General features: G+C 38.4%; 1 protein-coding gene across 4 annotated transcripts; it reads right to left on the bottom strand.

Moving 5' to 3' along the window:
* Nucleotides 1-1,700: 1,700 nt before the first annotated feature.
* LOC131360863 (histone-lysine N-methyltransferase PRDM9-like) lies at nucleotides 1,701-18,900 on the bottom strand. 4 transcript variants are annotated; one of them, XR_009205921.1, is made up of 11 exons: nucleotides 18,590-18,894; nucleotides 18,021-18,101; nucleotides 17,081-17,210; nucleotides 16,213-16,323; nucleotides 14,687-14,958; nucleotides 14,194-14,261; nucleotides 13,879-14,069; nucleotides 10,534-12,910; nucleotides 8,980-9,045; nucleotides 8,274-8,414; nucleotides 1,704-8,070 (listed from the first exon to the last, which is right to left on the bottom strand). XR_009205921.1 is itself a non-coding variant. In XM_058401667.1 (8 exons), the coding sequence occupies exons 2-8, from the start codon at nucleotides 18,081-18,083 to the stop codon at nucleotides 12,180-12,182; spliced, it is 1,566 nt and encodes a 521-aa protein (XP_058257650.1). In that variant the 5' UTR covers nucleotides 18,084-18,101; nucleotides 18,590-18,894; the 3' UTR covers nucleotides 10,375-12,179. The 4 variants fall into 4 exon arrangements, 1 of the variants encoding a protein (XP_058257650.1); XR_009205922.1 differs by lacking the exon at nucleotides 16,213-16,323 and having other exon boundaries at nucleotides 1,701-8,070; nucleotides 18,590-18,900; XR_009205923.1 differs by lacking the exon at nucleotides 18,021-18,101 and having other exon boundaries at nucleotides 1,702-8,070; nucleotides 18,590-18,891.
* Nucleotides 18,901-19,220: the final 320 nt, after the last annotated feature.

Genomic DNA, 19,220 nt, shown 5'->3' with positions numbered 1-19,220 from the left:
TTACTATGGCAACCCATAGTAGGAACGTCTAGTGATGACTTCACAGTATAACGATAAAATTGCTGCATGTGTGGACCTAAGATTAGTAAAAGCCTTGAGGCGAGGCAGCTGAGAAAGAAACTGCTGGAGGAGAAACAGGAAGGGAAAAAAAGATGGAAAGTTCAGCATCTTCCTCTGATTCAGTGCTTCAACAAAAAGCCGTCCAGCGGGCTGTCAGCACACAGAACCCTTAGGGAGTGGAGTTAGAACCCTTGTGCAAATACACCATTGTCTCAAAAAACTCACACAGAGTCACGCCTCAGAAACACTGACGACGAGACGAAGACTGACCCTGCAAACACACACTTCACACACGCAATGACTTTATTACAGCATGTGGTTTGGTGAGACACTGCCGAAATTCCTCTCGCTCCTCCATCATCGTTTTCATTTTCGTCTTCCTCCTTCTCACTGTATTCCCTCCAACCTTTCTTCATTCGGTTTTTCTTTCTTTTCTTCCTTCCTATTTTTGTCATTTTTTTTTATTTCTTCTCCCTGTCCTGTTTCATTTCTTTCCTTCTCTTTTCATCCTTCCTTTTTTCTTCTCTGCATCATTTATTTCTTTATTAAATGAAATACTCTTTACCTCATGCATGAAGGAAACACTCTACACTATGAACATCTGTGTGTGTGTGTGTGTGATTTATAGCGGAATGAAAGCCCTGCCAAACACACAGGAAACACTTTAGACGGTAAATTTAAAATAAAATAAAAATTAATCCCCTTTGACATAAATTGTCAAAGTAAAATTGGCTTATGGTCATATTACATAAGATTAAGGTCAAAGGTCTTTTCGAAGGTAGTCTGTCTATGTGTCATCCATGAGGACAATTATGATGTCACAGAGAGGGCAAGGTTTGATTGGCCAGATGTGTGTTAGAGACCGATGATGTAAAAGACGTGGATAAATGTGTCTGAGAGCTCCTCAGGTGGTTTAGGTGATGTGATATGAAACAATGGTCATTTTACATTTTTTCTTGGATGCATTTCCACCTGAATGTTCACATGGATCATCCTGCAATTCAACCAGGTGTATGGTTTTATTTTCCCAAATTATAATTCCAGCTCAGTGAACAGCAGCGCTAAAGTCTAAAGGAAGAGACGGAGACTCTGATTTTGGCAGAACAGAGCTCAAACTGTGACTTCATCCAATTTATTAAATCATCACTCACAAAACACTTCAGTACATCTGTCCTCATAAGTGTAGGCTTGAAGCCATCCAAATTTGAAAGCATTCAAAATGCCAGAATATGTTAAAAAATGATATCGTAGTGAATATGTTCCAGTTTTTGCTTGGCTGTGTCCCAAACCGACCATTTCACTACACTGCACAGGAGCGGCGTTTCATTCTGATTTGGGATCAGCTGATTTAGCCTTCAATACTGAGCAGAATTGTACATTTTTATTTTCATTTAAATTTTATTTTAAAAATATTTCAATGATTAATTACTTTGACGTATTTCTTCATATAAATGTTTTCTAAAAATAAAATTTTGACACACTAATATAATTCAGTATGACTATATCTTCATATCACCCAACACTAGCTGAGTTCCAAATTAGCAAAAGCTGTTTTGTTGTTGTTGCCTGAAAATACAACTAATATACTCTTTACTCAATAACTAACACTAACCAGCAACATATCAGCATAAACCGGTTGCATGAGCTCCAACCTGAAATTGTGTTAGCTGGTTTATGTTTAACCATTAGCTGAGTCGATAAATTCATTTGTAATTAACTCTGATTCACTTAAATCTTTAATGGTAAAGACTCCTCTACTGATTCATTTATGTTAGTAAATGACTCCTGGACTGATTCACTTACATATGTAATGTAAATGACTCTTCAGCTGATTTGTTTACATTAGTAAATGACTCCTGGACTAATTCACTTACATCTGTAATGTAAATTACTCCTCTACTGATTCATTTAGATTAGTAAATGACTCCTGGACTGATTCACTTACATATGTAATGTAAATGACTCCTCTACTGATTCATTTACGTTAGTAAATGACTCCTGGACCTATTCACTTACATATGTAAATTACTCCTCTACTGATTCATTTACGTTAGTAAATGAATCCTGGACTGATTCATTTACATATGTAAAGTAAATGACTCCTCAACTGATTCATTTACATTAGGAAATGGCTCCTGGACTGATTCACTTACATATGTAATGTAAATGACTCCTCTACTGATTTATTTACATTCGTAAAAGATTCCTGGACTCATACACTTACATCTGTAATGTAAAAGACTCCTCTACTTGTTCATTTACATTAGTAAATGACTCCTGGGCTGATTCACTTAAATCTATAACGTAAAAGAATCCTCTACTGATTCATTTACATTAGTAAATGACTCCTTGGAAAGTTCACTTACATTCACATCTCTGGTTTCTTTGTAGAAATTTTATTTTCATTCAGTTGTGATGAACAGAATCGTGGGATAGTTGTTCATATGATGCTAACATCCAATGTGGCCTAAATAAGGAGCTCAGAGTGGACAGACTGTGAAGTGTAACTGCTGTCTACACAGACTTGGGATCAGTTCTCTGTTTGGAACCCGACACACATATCGGATATTTTACACACTTTATAGATGCTGGAAAAGAAGCTGAATTGTTCAGCACAGTGCAGAATGAAAAATGAATAATGAGATATTGCACAATTCCTGGTACAATAAAACTCCATCTGCTGTTCATTAATCACTCTCACTTTCTCTCTCTCACACACACACACACTTTCCACATTCACAGTGCTGTTATATGAAATGATACAATATGAGTCCTAAAATGACTTCCTGCACCACTTCCTGTTTCATAGTTATCATTAATAGCTGATCTGAAGATCATGATCTCTCTTTCTCTCTCTCTCGCTCTCTCTCTCACACACACACACACACACAGTTCACATCATAACTCACTCCACAGTGGGTGTGTTCACTTCCCAAATTCTTCACGTGAACTCAAGCCAGACTGTCGGCTGTGCGTATGTGTGTGTAAAAGTTTAGCTCCAGCTCATTGAACTGTTAAGTATTAAATCAAATCTCTTGGAATGATCTTGCTGACGTTCCTCCACTCATCCGTTCCTCATGGTATATGTGTAGTGTAGTGTGTGCGTGTGTGTGTTTGTGTGTGAGAGACAAAGAGAGAGAGAGAGAGAGAGAGAGCAAGAGAGAGACAGAGAGACAGCGAGAGAGAGACAGCAAGAGAGATGTTATTTAATATTGGTTTCAATACATGAACAGCCCACAGAAAGAAATCACATCTCTCAGTAAGGTTAGAAAACTACGGAGTCTCTTCCAAATGCACACACACACTATTTTAGGCTAGTATATATGCATTCACATGTTTAAAGTAAAGATAATAAAAATGAGTAGTGTCTCATTCTCATCCCAGCTGAAGCGTGTTGATTTGCGGTGCTGTTCATTTGGTTTGCATGTATTTCTGACCAAATAGATCAATATTGTCGAAACCCTCAAACACTGCCATCATTTTACAAATGACTCTACTTCCTAAAGAAACCGATCTGAATTTTAAAAAATTAGTATTTCATAGTTTTGTGTTGTTTTTGTTTAATGTACTATTGTTAGATTTCATGCTAAACAGCATGACTGGTTTCCTTTTGGCTGCCGTTCTCTGGGATTCCGACCTGAAATGTGGCATCGATTTAAATCAGGCTGGAACTTTCAATTCGTCTCCAATGTGGAAATTTCATAGTCTGCTATTTTCAGTATTTTATACAATGATTTATTTCTTGAACCATTACAAAAGATGTGTCCGTATTCAAAGATGTGCTGGTTTTGTGGCAAATTCTTGCATGATTGTTTCTAAAGAAGCTTTTTTTTGTTGGCATAATTCATTTTAGCCTGATGTTTCAGACACATTTTTCCCCTGCAGTGTGAGATTTCTTCCAGAGGATCAACAATAATCCTGTTTTGGGGTTTATAAAAGAATTTAAAACAGATTTTTTTTTTTGTCATAAATCTGACTCGGGATGTGAAACACTCTCTGGTTAGCCACAAATAAAACTGCAAAATACAAGACTTATGACCAAACCCTCTCTCTCTCTCTCTCTCTCTCTCACACACACACACACACACACACACACACATTACGTGCTATATTCATATACTATATTTAATCCTAATGAATATAAACCTGATTTGTGATAATAATTTTTATTTTAATACTTACTGACAATCTCTGCTGTTCAAGAATGTTCTAGCTAATTTAAAGGAAGTGTATATTGTTTGGGAAAGGCTTTTATATTTTCATTTTAGCTTTGTTTGTCCGTATTTCAGTTCAAAACAGCAAAACATTTTTAAAAACCCTCTCCTGCAAACTGGGAAAATGTTTCTGAATGGTTATGTAATGCTGTGGATGGAATGTTTCTGCAATGATGTTTCCTTGTACACATCCTTCTCCTGGAATCATACAGGTCTGAGCTAGAACTATAGACACACTGGAGACAGACAACTATTCATGCAGATGAACAGGAAAGGAGCTCCTTCTGAAATAAATCAGCGCTGAAAGGTATGCAAGGTCTTAGACTTGACTACTTGATGGCTTTGTAAAACTGGACTAGTCGGACAGGCAAGACAGTGTGGCATGCATGATTTCAATGGAAAATGTGGGTGGGTGTTTTATTTGGTCCACGATCATCTTTTTAATTAAAAAAATCTGCTAGCAAATGTTGTTGAATACCAGTCCTTTCAAAACATTATCACCTGTGAACTTGACTCTGACAGAGAGGACACTGAAGTTGTTTGTGTACATAAAGAAAAGTATGAGTGAGCACTCAGCCCTGACGTATACCTGCACTGAGGGTTAGAGGGTCTGAAATTGCCCGGTGACATAAATTTGGTGAGTGAATTGTTCAGTATGTCTAGGATGACTGTCCTATAAACAGGATTCCCACATAAGCTGTGAGGATGCTGGCAGTCTAGCCGTGTGTTTATTCGGTGGGTCATCTACTGATCCATTGACTGATGACTTGAAACAGACAGGGACAGTGGAATGATTCACAGATTTATTAAATACACCAACCAGGCATAACATTATGACCACATGCCTAATATTGTGTCGGTCCCCTTTTTGCTGACAAAACAGCCCTGACCCATCGAGGCATGGACTCCACTAGATCCCTGAAGGTGTGCTGTGGTATCTGGCACCAAGCTGTTAACAGCAGATCCTCTAAGTCATGTAAGTTACGAGGTGGGACCTCTATGGGCCCCACTTCGAAACTTACAGGACTTAAATGATACTTACAGGACTTAAAGTACTTATAAAACTTAAAGGATAGATACTGACCACTGCAGACCGGGAACACCACACAAGAGCTGCAGTTTTGGAGATGCTCTGATCCAGTCGTCTAGACATCACAATTTGGCCCTTTGTCAAACTCGCTCAAATCCTTACGCTTGTCCATTTTTCCTGCTTCTAACACATCAACTTTGAGGACAAAATGTTCACTTGCTGCTTAATATATCCCACCCACTAACAGGTACCATGATGAGGAGTCTTATTCACTCCACCTGTCAGTGGTCATAATGTTATACCTGATTGGTGTATATCTGCAAACACAGAACTCGGCTGTTACTTTGCATCTTGAATATTAAATGATGAAGCTCATCAAAACTGCTGATTATTGAGATGCTGAGTAGAAATATTCCCAGACATACAGCTGAACTCTTTTACCTTCTGTAGTAAGCCAAGCTGCTTCTGCCACTTGTTCTCCCTTCCTTTGCCTTGTGCTAAGTCCCTTTAAAAAATTCTGGGACTTACAAATATTAGAATGCTAGTCAGATGCTAATGTGTCTCTAATATTCAGTAGTACACTCAATTGTGCAAGTAATTTAATCCAAAAAAGGCAGATCAATTGGTCAAACTTGCAAAATCTTTTTGTTCTTGGGCAGTACAGTGTTGGAATGAGCATAGTGATGCAGCAATGAGCAAGGTAGTGGGAGGAAGGACTGGCATTGAGATTTCTATATGAAAAATGTTATGGAAGAAGGAAAGGAAGAGGGATTGGTTCGAAATAGACAAGGGAAAATCTCTTCCCTCCCATATATCTAAAACTTCTTTTTTATTTTCTACAGAATAAATCCAGCAACTTTTCTTGTCCAGTACAATACTTCCACCTGTCAACTGCATCCCATCCCTTACATATTGCAAGACCTCACTGTCATTATTTCCTCACAGAAGATTTGGCCCCTGTGGCTGTTATTGAGAAGATTTATTCCACTAGATCAGTCAAACTGTTTCATCCACACTCATCCTCTTTGGGCTGTCAGCAGCCTTTGACACAATCAATGTCAAAACAAGACTGTCTATTCTCAAAAGCCTTCACTGCACACCATGGTGGTGGGTTGTGTCCAAGTGGAGGAATTATCATTTCAGGGAACATGGAGGAGAAGGTGTCCCACAAGGTATAGTACAGGGCCCTCTTCTGCTTTCCCTCTATACCTGCTCTCTTAATGAGGGAATCATATCTTTAGGGGATTTCATATTACTGCTATGCTGTTATAAAATAAGCCACACCTACTGAAGATACTTATACCTTCCAGCCTCTAGCACAACTTCACTGGATTCACCGTTTCTCATGGTACAAGGAGGACATGCTACAAGACCCTCCTCTGAACTGCACCCAGGTAGTGGTCTGAACTTACTGTGGCTGTCTGTCTCCAAACAAGGACCTTCTTCTTAACAAAGTCTGACTTTATTTGTGCTAAACCAACCTCATACTAACTCCTCTCTAACAGGGTTATAGCTGAATGGCATTCTTAGACCTTGATCTAATCATATAAGCATGAGGATCGATTTTACATGGACACTACGAAGCACTTCTATAAGTCTCTTCCATCCTTCCAACCCAATAACAACTTGTCTATGTTTGTGCACTTGTGTGTCCTGAAAGAGCTCAAGAAAGTGAATCTCCGGCCAAACTGCAAGCAAGTATACAATTTCTAATCAGTGTGAATGTTCTGGTGTGTTTTAAAGTGCACCACTCTGAGCAGTGATATGGCTTCTCTCCTGTGTGAACGCTCTGCTGTATTTGGAGATTACACTGGTGAGTAAAATTCTTCCCACATTCTGAGCAGAGAACTGGCTTCTCTCTCATGTGAATGCTCGAGTGTTTTTCGAGATCCCGCAGCTCGTCCCACACCGTAAACAGAGATGCGGTTTCTCTCCTTTGTGAATACGGCTGTGTTTTTGGAAACTACTTTGATGGGTAAAAGCTCTTCCCACATTGGGAGCAGAAATATGGCTTCTCTCCTGTGTGAATGCGTTGGTAAGTTATGATGATCAGTAAATCTCTCTCCACACTGTGTGTAGTAAAAGGCTTTTCCTCCAGTATGAATGCATTGATGCAGTATGAGATTACTCTGTCGAGTAAAAGTCCAGGCAGTTCATTCTTTTTTTTTTCATTTGTTCATGAGAGATCTTGGAATCGGGTGCAGTTTTGACACCTGGAGCTGCCTGATTTCAAAGTAGTATTTGTCTAATGAGTTCACAAGTATTTTCCTTCTGAGTTCAGCTTTCTCACATACTCCTCATTATTGTGTCTCTTGGTGGTTTGGTAAAGGTAAATTTGAGATTTATAAAAAAAAAAAAAAAAAAATGGACACAAGTGGCACTCTTTCCTTCTAGAGCATAAAAAGGAATCTTATAAAAATGGGGAAAAAATAGTAACACATAATATAATGAAACCAAACCTATACATAATGTAATCGTAGCGTTGTGTATTCTGGGTGACCAGAGGTGGAAACTGAGCGCATACTAAGATATTATGCCAAGAAAATCATGATGTTTGACACAGCTAGCAATATAAACACCCTTTTCGCATGGAAAGTAGCAAAAATGGTCCACAAGCACCTTAACAAAATTTTTTGGAACAGTCTCTCCCAGTCTTGCATCAGGAATACTGGACTCCTGAACCACCAGACCAGGTGGAAGTGCTGGCTTGGTCAGGGACTCCCAGAGGAACAGGGTTATCAGGATATCATCTACAATCCTCACAGTCTGGTATGGGAACAGCCAAAAACGAAAAGACATTATGTCCAAGACAAGTTCAAGTCACCCTAGAAAGTCTTTTTGACCTTCAAAACGTTTTTTAAATCCAAAACATTTTTAGAGGGTGTTGCTCTGCCGACTCAGTAACGTAGTATTCAAATAATGTCATTTTAAATAAAAACATGATATACAAAATTCTTATTTAGCCTCACTGGACTTAGAGAGGTAGTCATCATCTTCAGCTTCCTCCTTTTTTAGAGGCTTCATCTGAAATTCTCCATTCTGCAGGTCATCCAGGGTGATGCAGCTCATAGAGCTTGATGTACCTCCATCTGAAATGGTATCATTTACATCTAAAAACAAAAAATGTGAAGGAAAAAAATACCAACTTGAATTTGTGACAAAACGGAAAAGGTAGGGATATTTTGCAAATAGAATTATTTCCGCTGAGTGGACAAGACATCTGTCACTTAACATATACAGGAAGTAGAAAATTGAGTATCTAAATTTATTTCCATGAATGTCCTTCCTTCCTCAAAGTAGCATTCCATTCCATTTTCTTCTCGCTTGTCAATAGAAATTTGTTATTTTCTTAGATTTAAAGTAGCATTATTGAAAACAAAATGGTTTAAAGTGATTTAAGTGAATGTAGGCTGTGATTTTGGGAATGCTGATATCATATCATGGCATAAAGGTTAGCTTGCGTTTTCTAAAACACACCTGAAGAACGCAGGACTGTTTCAAAGACAAAACCAATCCATATTAAACAATATAAGGAATGCTATAAGAGCAGAGCTGCATTCATACACACACGAATCAACCTTTTACTGACGCAGCCTGCTGTATTTCCTGTATACCTTCATTGACAGATGTCTCGTCCAATCAGCGGTAAGAATACCATTTCCAAAATACACCTACCTTTTCCAGTTTGTCTGAATTGTCATTGTGTTATTGGCTGTTATTCTGGTTTGCACTTCTTGACCACTGTAAAAAAAACAAAAACAGACTGTTGTAAACATTTTTGTTACCTGTAAGTGTTGTGCAGCTGGAGTGTGTGGAGTTTCTCTCACAGACCACAGTGCTGAGTCCATTAGAAAACCTCTATAGGGTTGTGAAAGTGGAAAATCGTTAATGTAGTGTAGCCAAGTATCATTTGTTCATTGTAATTAAACTTTCCTCCTGTGTATCTGTTTCAAAGATGCAATACAAAAATCATTAGCAGAAATATTAAACACAAAAAAAACTTGATGATCAGCTCAGTGTTTCAGCCTGAACTATTACTTTATGAAACTTCTAGCTGTTCCAGCAGTGAAGATCTCAGTTAATTAATGACCTTTATATAATCATAACATAACATAAACTCATGTCTTTTCCTGTTCCTCTGTGTATCTCAGTAATATAAATATTCTAAAAAATGAATTATCAAATCTTTCTTTTGCTGTCTTCTGTCCACACATCAGTTGTTATCTGGTCTATTTATTTGTTCATAATAATAAAAATAAATAAGTAATGTAATTAATAATAACAATAATAATAATAATAATAATAATAATAATTATTATTATTATTATTATTATTATTATTATTATTATTATTATTATTATATTTACTCCTTTTAAAATGATAGCTGGGGAAAATGAGCAACCATGTCATGACTATCATAACTATTCACTGTTAGAATGGATATTCTCAATATATTTGCAATAAAATTAAATACCTTTTTGGCCTTCTTATTATTTACATATTATTTAGTTGATAACATTTATTTATTATTTATTTGTTTGTTTATTTGTCTTTTGGCCACACGGGAAATGAAATTATACTGAGCAAATAAACCCCCAATTACGCTTCGTTAAAGCATGTGCTACAACCTCATACCCTATGTAGTGCACCTACACAGGATTTATAAATCGGTTTGGGACAGAGCCTTCAGCAGTTACCCCATCAGGAAAGCTCATCATATTTTCTCTTACTGGATGAAGCACACACACACACTGCACCCTGCTGGAAGGCTGTGGAGCCAGCTGTGTGTTAGAAATAGAGATTATACATAATACACAGCACATATTACTCCTCTGAGAAGTGTGCAATATGTGAGGAGAATTATTACTAACTATACTGTCATGACCTGTTAGTCTACATAACTACCCCTGAATAATATATTGCTTTATAGAATATATTTGTCCAACTGTTTATCATTTTTATGGGTTTTTATATATATATATATATATATATATATATATATATATATATATATATATATATATATATATATATATATATATATATATATATATATATATCAGTGTTTCAGTGTGGAGGTTTTTAGACTCTAATGATTGAGGTGAAAATCCTGTAAAGTAACATAAATAATCTAGAAGGCAACTAGTAAATTGTGAAAGGAACAGTACCACAAGCAAGTACTGTTTATCTTGGCATAACTTCATTTTACAATGAGCACCTTACAAGCACCTTAATGTGTTCAAGGAGGGTGGGGACTTTCTTGGCTCACATGAGCCAGTCCTGCTGTCCAGTCAGATGCTGATCCAGACTTCTTGTTAATGAGGCTGGAGTTAAGCATGGTGGTTCAGTGGATTATAAGCCTGGAAAAACCTCCTAGACACAGAAATCACTCAATGGGTTATAAGAAGGTCTCAGTTGGAGGATATGGGCTTCTGCACAGAGTGGCCTAAGTTTTAGAATAAACAATTTCAGCTAAGCCATATCTGCCTCCTGGTTAAACAAACAAATAGAACCTCACCCAGGTTTCTAGCGGTTAGAAAGGGAGAAATGTGACTTTGTAATGTGTATGTGCTTTATCAATAATAATCAAGGACTATTAAAAATGTAACTCAGTATGTCAGTTACACACTGTGTCATCAGTCACAGAAAACAAAGACCCTGAGTTAAAATACATCTCTTTTCCATGGAAGTATGTTAAGTTGTCTTTATTTGTCATAGATACATTACTGCACAGTGAAATTCTTTCTTCACATATCCCATCCTTTGGGGTTGGGGGTTCAGCAGGGTTAAGCAGGGTCAGCCATGATGTAGGGCACCTGGAGCAGGGGTGGGTTGGGGACCTTGCTTAAGGGCCTAATGTTGGCAGATTGGCAGTGCTGGGGCTTGAACCCTGATCACTTGAGATACCACCACCCCAGTATGTTACATGTATATTCTGGTTAAAGGATATAAAGACGTGTCACAATGAAAAGGACATGCACAGAAACGTACAAAATATCCTTTGTAACAAATATCCCAAACTTACATGATATAAAAATTGCACTTGTAGCTGGTTTTAAACCCACTTGATTTAGGTAAAACAGTCAGTGAAAGGACTAAGGTAAAGTTTCTTCCTGCCTCTCTGATAAGTCAGTGGTGTTGATAGTCGATACTGGTGCATTTGAACTTCAGAGATCTGCCTGTTAGAGATTTACAAATGCAAATGGCCTCTTTTGGTCAAGATTTAAGTTTCATCACAGAACTGAGACAGCATTGGTTAAAGTAGTAAATCATCAAATACTGCCCAAAGTTGTTGGCCACTGATAAGGGGTGTGCTGCTCAATCTTAGTAAAGCTTTTGATACCATAGATCTCAATATTCTTCTAGACGGACTAGTAAAGTAATAGTGGTTAACAGAATGGCTCTTTCCTGGCTCATATGCTATTTGATGTACTGTTATAATTTTCTACATGTAACGGTGACTTCCCTTTGAGTATGAAAGTAATGTATGGTTGCTTAACAAGGCTCTGTTCTAGGCCTACTGTTCTTTTATCTGCATATGGTACCACTGGGTACAATTATTATTAAACATGGTTTTAGCTACCAACAACTATGTTGTTGACACACAGCTATATGTTTCAGCAAAGCCAGATGACAAACATCAGCTAAATTATTGAGGAATGTGTAAAGGGCATTAGACACCAGATGTTGGGTAACTTGCTTTGACTAATTTCAGAAAAGACAGAAGTACTTCTAGTAGGACCATAGCTTACCTTTCCCATAATAGTGCAGCACACCATAGGGAAAAGGGTTGTGTAGGGAAGGAGTGGGAAACAGCAAAATTGCACAAAAGTAAAAAAACATATACGTGTTTATAGTTTGAAAAAAAGAAAAATCTAAACGTTGCAAGCTGCCAGCTCTGAGTGTGTGCACTTGTGTGTACTAAAAGAACTTGAGAAAGTGAAGCTCCGTCCACACTGTGAGCAGTAATACGGTTTCTCTCCTGTGTGAATGCGCTGGTGCTTTTTTAAAGCACTTTTCTCAGTAAAATTCTTCCCACACTCTGGACAATGATATGGCTTCTCTCCTGTGTGAATGCGTTGGTGTTTCTTGAGAGCACCTCTCTCAGTAAAACTCTTTCCACACAATGGACAGTGAAATGGCTTTTCTCCAGTGTGAAGGCGTTGGTGTGACTGGAGGAGGCTCTGGTGAGTAAACCTCTCCACACAATGAGGACACTGATACGGTTTCTCCCCAGTGTGAATGCGCTGGTGTCGTTGGAGAGTACTCCGTTGTGTAAAATTCTTTCCACACAGTGAGCAATGAAACGGTTTCTCTCCGGTGTGGACACGTTGGTGTCTTTGGAGATTACTCTGGTTAGAAAATTTGTCTCCACAGTGCGAGCATAAATACGGTTTCTCTCCAGTATGGATGCGCTGATGTCGTTGGAGAGTACTCTGCTGTGTAAAACTCTTTCCACAGTCTGAGCAGTGATATGGCTTCTCCCCAGTGTGGATACGATAGTGTTTGTCCAGAGTACCTCTCTCAGTAAATCTCTTACCACACTGTAAGCACTGATGCGGTTTATCTTGTGTGTAGATCCACTGGTTTGATTCAATATCTATTTCTGGAGTTAAAAACGAAAACAATATTAGAAATCCAACAAAATTGCTACACTCAAAGTGTATATCAGTGCACATCAATGCTGAAGTAAAAAGACTCTACACTTATAGTCATATTGGCTCGTGAGCGATCATACACAACCCGATGAGAAATTTTAACTACTGAGCCTAGTTATTCCTGTTATTGAGCTACATTAGCAGTGGGATGTAGCAAGTCTACTGTATCTAAAAACTGAATTACCAGTCATGTACATTACATTTGCTTCCAATACATTCCACCCATCACTGTTTGCCATTCGGAATAAAAACACACAGCAAAGGAATTATCAGTAGAGAAAGTAAAACAATGCTCTCAAAGGTGTGTAGATTACTTGTCTGTTCGTCTACAGTTCACAGCGCAGTAGTGGTGTCTTGGCTGGTCACTTTTGACTCAAAGGACTCACATTTATTCAGTTGGTAGACTCTTCCATACAAACAGCCTACTGCAGAATCTCTAAGCTGCAAAGAGCCAATAAGCAGCATGAAGCAGCTTGAACAAATAATTGAAATAATAAGACCAAACAAATATAGCCCCATGGTTGATGAAAGCACAAACAACTGGGGTGTACTGTAATAATTCATATTAAAACTTTAATAGGCTTGCAAGGTGATTTGTTCAGAATGCTGATACTTTTAGGCTATGTCTACACTAATCCGGAAAAATTTGAAAACGGCGTCTTCGCCTAAAAACGCTCCGCGTACACATTATCGTTTTCAATCGTTTCCCAAAAGTTGGTCATCCACACTGAAACGTATGAAAATGCTTACGTCCCTGTACTGCACATGAGTAAAACCTGCGTCATCACTGATTTATGTGAGGTAAAACAAGACAAAGCCACTTATGGTCTCCAAAGTGAGGCTACATCAGCTAACATACGGTTAACAGTTAAAAAACCAAAAAATAAACAAAATATAAATGATTTATAGACATCACCATTTGCAGAGCACTTTTTCTTCCAGATGTAGCCGAATGCAATGCTGAGATTTTTGGCGTACTCCTTTGTGTACCACACCAAGAGCTCCTGTCCTGGTCTAATGGGTCGACAGCAACGGAAGAAAATCCCACCATGGTACTGAAACGCCACAAGGTTCTTCTGCTCATTATCACACGAACAATTCACGAACCTGAGAGAAGGAGAATGGCAAAGGAAGATAAATCACAGACAGAGAAAGTGAAGAAAAATGACTGATTTGTGTAAAAAGTAAAGATTTTTTCTCCTGTAAAAAAGAGTAAGGAATGAATTCCCACCTCATCCAGTTAGCATGCATCTCTCTCCTGCCATCGATGTACTGTTCACACTGCTCCTCCCTGTAGATCTGCACAATATATTATTTTAATTATTGTACTTTTCATCTCTTTTTATGACACTTAACTATATAAAGTTTTTTTTTCTTTCTTTCTGAGAAATTATGTATTTCCTGATCTCTGTATGTATTTTCCCTCTAAAAGGAAAAATAAAAAAATAATAAATAAATAAATTAATAAATAAATAAATAAATAAATAAATAAATAAATAAATAAATAAATAAATAAATAAAATAAAATAAATTTTATATTGGCATTTGTATCTTTTGTTTCTATGGTAATAATAATAATAATAATAATAATAATAATAATAGAGTCTGTGTGTCTTGTTACATTTGGAAACTCGCATAAAAGGATTTTTAGCAGAGAGAAGGATTTAAAATGTGAGCTAACATTTAATATTTCAAATAAATGTATAATTAAGAAAATGACTAACCACCCAGGAGTAGCCACTGTTCATAGCTTCCTCACAGTCTACTACATCTCCCTGATAAGGCCCAAAGTGCACACCAACTGGAACAGTCTCTCCCATATTAAACACTCCCAGTCCTGCATCAGGAATACTGGACTCCTGAACCACCAGACCAGGTGGCAGTGTCTGCCTGGCTCGGTCAGGGACTCCCAGGGGAACAGGGGTATCAGGGATGAAGAGAGCTGGACCATGAACCTCACATTTGTTGATGAAGAACGATCTGCAGTCCTCACAGTCTGGTATGAGAGCAAGCAACAAAAGAAAGAATTTACTATCTTGAGCATGTTAGAAAGGAGGAAAACATTTCTAAGAACAGATCGCTCGCTGGGTTTGCGAACAATAATTACTTTTTTTAATCTACAGGTATACATTGTTTTTCTCACAGTTAAGGTCACTGAACAATTTAAAGCTGCACAGGTAGACCGCAACACAGAAGAACTAAAGCAACACACACAGGCTACACAACACACTACAGTCAGATCACAACAGGGACAGAAACACACCATTAGTTAGCTCAGATATCATTTTATCTGCAAGCAACAAAAAAAACAGTGCACTACCAAGTTTTATAGTTCATCTTCATTATTTGCACATGTTGTGTCTCCTCACAGTCTGTCACTCTACAGGTACATACCAATCAGGCATAACATTATGACCACTGACAGGTGCCGTGATTAACACTGATTATCTCCTCATCATGGCACCTGTTAGTGGGTGGGATATATTAGGCAGCAAGTGAACATTTTGTCCTCAAAGTTGATGTGTTAGAAGCAGGAAAAATGGGCAAGTGTAAGGATTTGAGAGAGTTTGACAAGGACCAAATTGATGGCTAGACAACTGGATCAGAGCATGTCCAAAACCGCAGCTCTTTTGGGGTGTTCCCGGTCTGCAGTGGTCAGAATCTATCAAAAGTATCCTTTACGTTCTGTAAGGAACTTACAAGACTTAGAGGGTCTGCTGCTAACATCTTGGTGCCAGATACCACAGCACACCTTCAAGGATCTAGTGGAATCCATGCCTCGACAGGCCAGGGCTGTTTTGGCCGCAAAAGGGGGACCAACACAATATTAGGAAGGTGGTCATAATGTTATGCCTGATCGGTGTAGATGTTTGCTTTACTAACAGAGACAGTGAAAATAAGAATAGGGAATTGAGGTAAAAATTGGTTCACAAAGTCAAAATCATCAGTTCTCTAAGTGACATCTGTGATTTTTATTTAACTACAGCAAAGTCACAACCCACCTTTATCAAAGTTATTATGTTACAGTTACTTCATACTCATAATTCTGCTTGACTGGTCCTTTACACTTGAATTCATTTGGGTTAAAATTCAGGAATAAAAAGCTATGGTTTTAATAAACAGCCCGAATATTATGCTAGACAATAATGCTCATTAAATAAATCTGTCTCGGGGGGGAATGTAGAATTTATTTTACAGTTAAAGGGGTTCAAAGTCTAAACACTTGGTCTACAACTCCATGTTGTCTTACAGAGGTATTCATCATCTTCGGGTTCCTCTTTTTTTGGTTGCTGCATCTGGAATCCTTCATCCAGCGGATCACTAGGAGTAACACAGCTCACAGAGTTTGATGTTCCTTCATCTGAAATGCCACAATTCACATTTAAGAAGTCATTTACAGAAATCTTAAGTAAAGACTAGGAGAAACCCCTAAGCAAATGGAGAACATGCAAACTCTGTACACAGCACAGAGGCATACATATATACACACATTAGTTTAGGTAGGTTCATACACTAATCAGGCATAACATTATGAGCACTGACAGGTGAGGAGATAATCAGTGTTATTCACTTCATCATGGCACCTGTTAGTGGGTGGGATATATTAGGCAGCAAGTGAACATTCTGTCCCCAAAGTTGATGTTAGAAGCAGGAAAAATGGGCAAGCGTAAGGATTTGAGAGAATTTGACAAGGAACAAATTGTGATGGCTAGACGACTGGATCAGAGCATCTCCAACACTGCAGCTCTTGTGGGGTGTTCCCGGTCTGCAGTGGTCAGTATCTATCAAAAATGGTCTGAAAAGGGTCATGGGTGGCCAGGGCTTATTGATGCACGTGGGGAGTGAAGGCTGGCCCGTGTGATCCGATCCAACAGACGAGCTACTGTTGCTCAAACTGCTGAAGAAGTTAATGCTGGTTCTGATAGAAAGGTGTCAGAATACACAGTGAATGATGGGTCAGGGCTGTTTTGGCAGCAAAAGGGGGACCAACACAATGTTAGGCAGGTGGTCATAATGTTATGCATGGTCAGTGTACATCATACATTAAAAATGTAACACCTATAGCGCCACATTATGTCTAGTAAAAGTAAAGTGTTATTTAGGTCACTTGGTCATACATGGAAAGCCATCATCTTCAGACACTTCCTGTTTTAGAGGATTTTTCAGGAAATCCTGATGGTCCACAGTGATGGTGGCTGTTCCTTCAGCAGAAGTGAGAAAATCCTCAGTGTGCACATCTTCAGAAAGCTGATGACCAAAAAATAGAAAAGGCAATTGATTCATTTTATTATTATTATTATTAGTAGTAGTAGTAGTAGTAGTATTTTAACCATAGATGCAGACAATATGCAGCTTTACTGAAATCTAGAAGTAGATTAAGATTTAGATAATAAACAAGCCAGAGGCTGCAGTATCAAGGAAGAATTCCCTGAGATGGCATTGAAAGTAAAAGAGCTTGAAAAGAACCAGACTCAAAAGAAACCTATCCTCTTGGAAAAGAAAATCAGCATTCTTGGTGTGTTAAAGAAAGTACCAGTACTTACATTTACATTTCTGGTATTTTGTTAGACGCCCTTATTCAGAGTGACAACTGAGTAATTGAGGTTAAGGGCCTTGCTCAGGGGCCCAGCAGTAGCAACTTGGTGGACCTGGGACTCAAATTCACAACCTTCTGATCAGTATTCCAAAACCACTAAGCTACCACAAATGCCCCTTTCTTCCATTTTACAGCAGAATGAACTGTCTCTCCAAACACTGGTCAGATTCACTGACAAGACTATGACAGCAGAGGAACCTGTGAATACCCAGAGCCTGACTGTGACCATATACACACCTGTCCTGCTGTCGAGGATGCTGAGATCATGTTTCCTGGCATTTGCGGTCTGACTAACCTCAGCTACGAGTATTATTCATCTACATGAAGGCTTTATCAATCACTTAAAATAAAAACAAGCATAACATTATAGATGGCTTAGATGAATAAACCGGGATCTGCCGGACAGAAAGTCATTCAAAGATCTATTATTTGGTTCAATTACACACATGACTCAGGGTTACCTGTAAGTGATGAGCAGCAGGAGTGTGTGGAGTTTCTCTCACAGAGCACAAGCCAACCTCCATTACAAAACTTCTACAGAGCTGCGACCAGGAAAAAAGACCAAATGATGACCACAAGAGGAAATCTAGAAGCTTCTTTAAAATGATAAAAACAAATACAAACCACGAGGATTCAACAACAACAACAACAACAACAACAACAACTCCTGCAACCACATGGCAGCAGAACACACTCAGTAGGATGGTTTGTTTTGACAACCTCATTTACATACGCCACGCCCCCTACATCGTGTTGGCACGTGACATACGTCTAAAACTCTTCTGGGAGGAAAATTATATATATTTTTTTTTTTGTCTAAACACAGACATGAACAGAATAAAAGACAGTAAAGTTTAAGTTCATGCTTTTGTCATTTTCGAAAACAAATCATTTCATTTCACTGATCTCGCTCGGCGTGGCGTGAATGAAGTACGAAGTAACGGGAAAAGAAAAATAAGTAAAACATGTGAAATGTTAACACCAGGAGTCTGAGACTGAGTCACTAACAATGAGCCATTGTGTAACTTACCTCAGGCTCTAAACTGCGTTAGCTCCTCATAAATCCACACAATATCCAGCCTTTTTCTTCAGACTCATCAGCTCGGACTGTTGCTGTAACACCATGTCTCAGTCTGATAGAGATGATCAGCTGTCCAATCAGGAGACACGCAGCTCGTCTTCTCTTCCTCTCACTGTATGGAGGCTCCCTGACTCGGCACGTGTACTGCCCCTTGCTGGAGGACTGTGGAAACAAACTAAATTCCAGGGTTCTACTTCATTATCGACAGCGGGCAGCATCGCTAACCCACAGCTGCAGGTTCCATCGTTATTGTCTGTGTGGAGTTTTATATGTTCTGTATCTGTATGGGTCCTTCAACATCACTCACCAACCACGTATTACCAACACCTGTACACCTATACATTCATCTAATCAACCAACTATGTGAAAGCAGCACAATGCAAAACAGAGATAAGATTAGGTATAAATAATGCCCTCAGTTCTTCTTTTTCTTCTTCACTTCAAAATCAAGAAAAAGTGTGATCACTGGAACTTTAAACATGGCATGGATCCAAGGCTGGTTTTGAACTGGTTTGAGAGTATTTCCTGGAATTTTCTTATGTCAACAGCAGGATTCCACCGCTGTCAGACAAGCTTCAGG

This window comes from Hemibagrus wyckioides, linkage group LG10 (assembly GCF_019097595.1).
Source record: "Hemibagrus wyckioides isolate EC202008001 linkage group LG10, SWU_Hwy_1.0, whole genome shotgun sequence".
Lineage (NCBI taxonomy): Eukaryota > Metazoa > Chordata > Actinopteri > Siluriformes > Bagridae > Hemibagrus > Hemibagrus wyckioides.
The sequence above is the reverse complement of the archived record's forward strand: the minus strand, read 5'-3'. Positions and strand labels throughout refer to the sequence as shown.

Excerpts from the sequence above, each read along its gene's own strand:
- LOC131360863 (XM_058401667.1), bottom strand. The coding sequence starts at position 18,083 with ATGGAGGTTGGCTTGTGCTCTGTGAGAGAAACTCCACACACTCCTGCT. Across the intron at positions 17,211-18,020 it reads CTGCTGCTCATCACTTACAG|CTTTCTGAAGATGTGCACAC; the intron begins GTAACCCTGAGT and ends TTTGGTCATCAG. Across the intron at positions 14,959-16,212 it reads CGAAGATGATGAATACCTCT|ACTGTGAGGACTGCAGATCG; the intron begins GTAAGACAACAT and ends CTCTCATACCAG.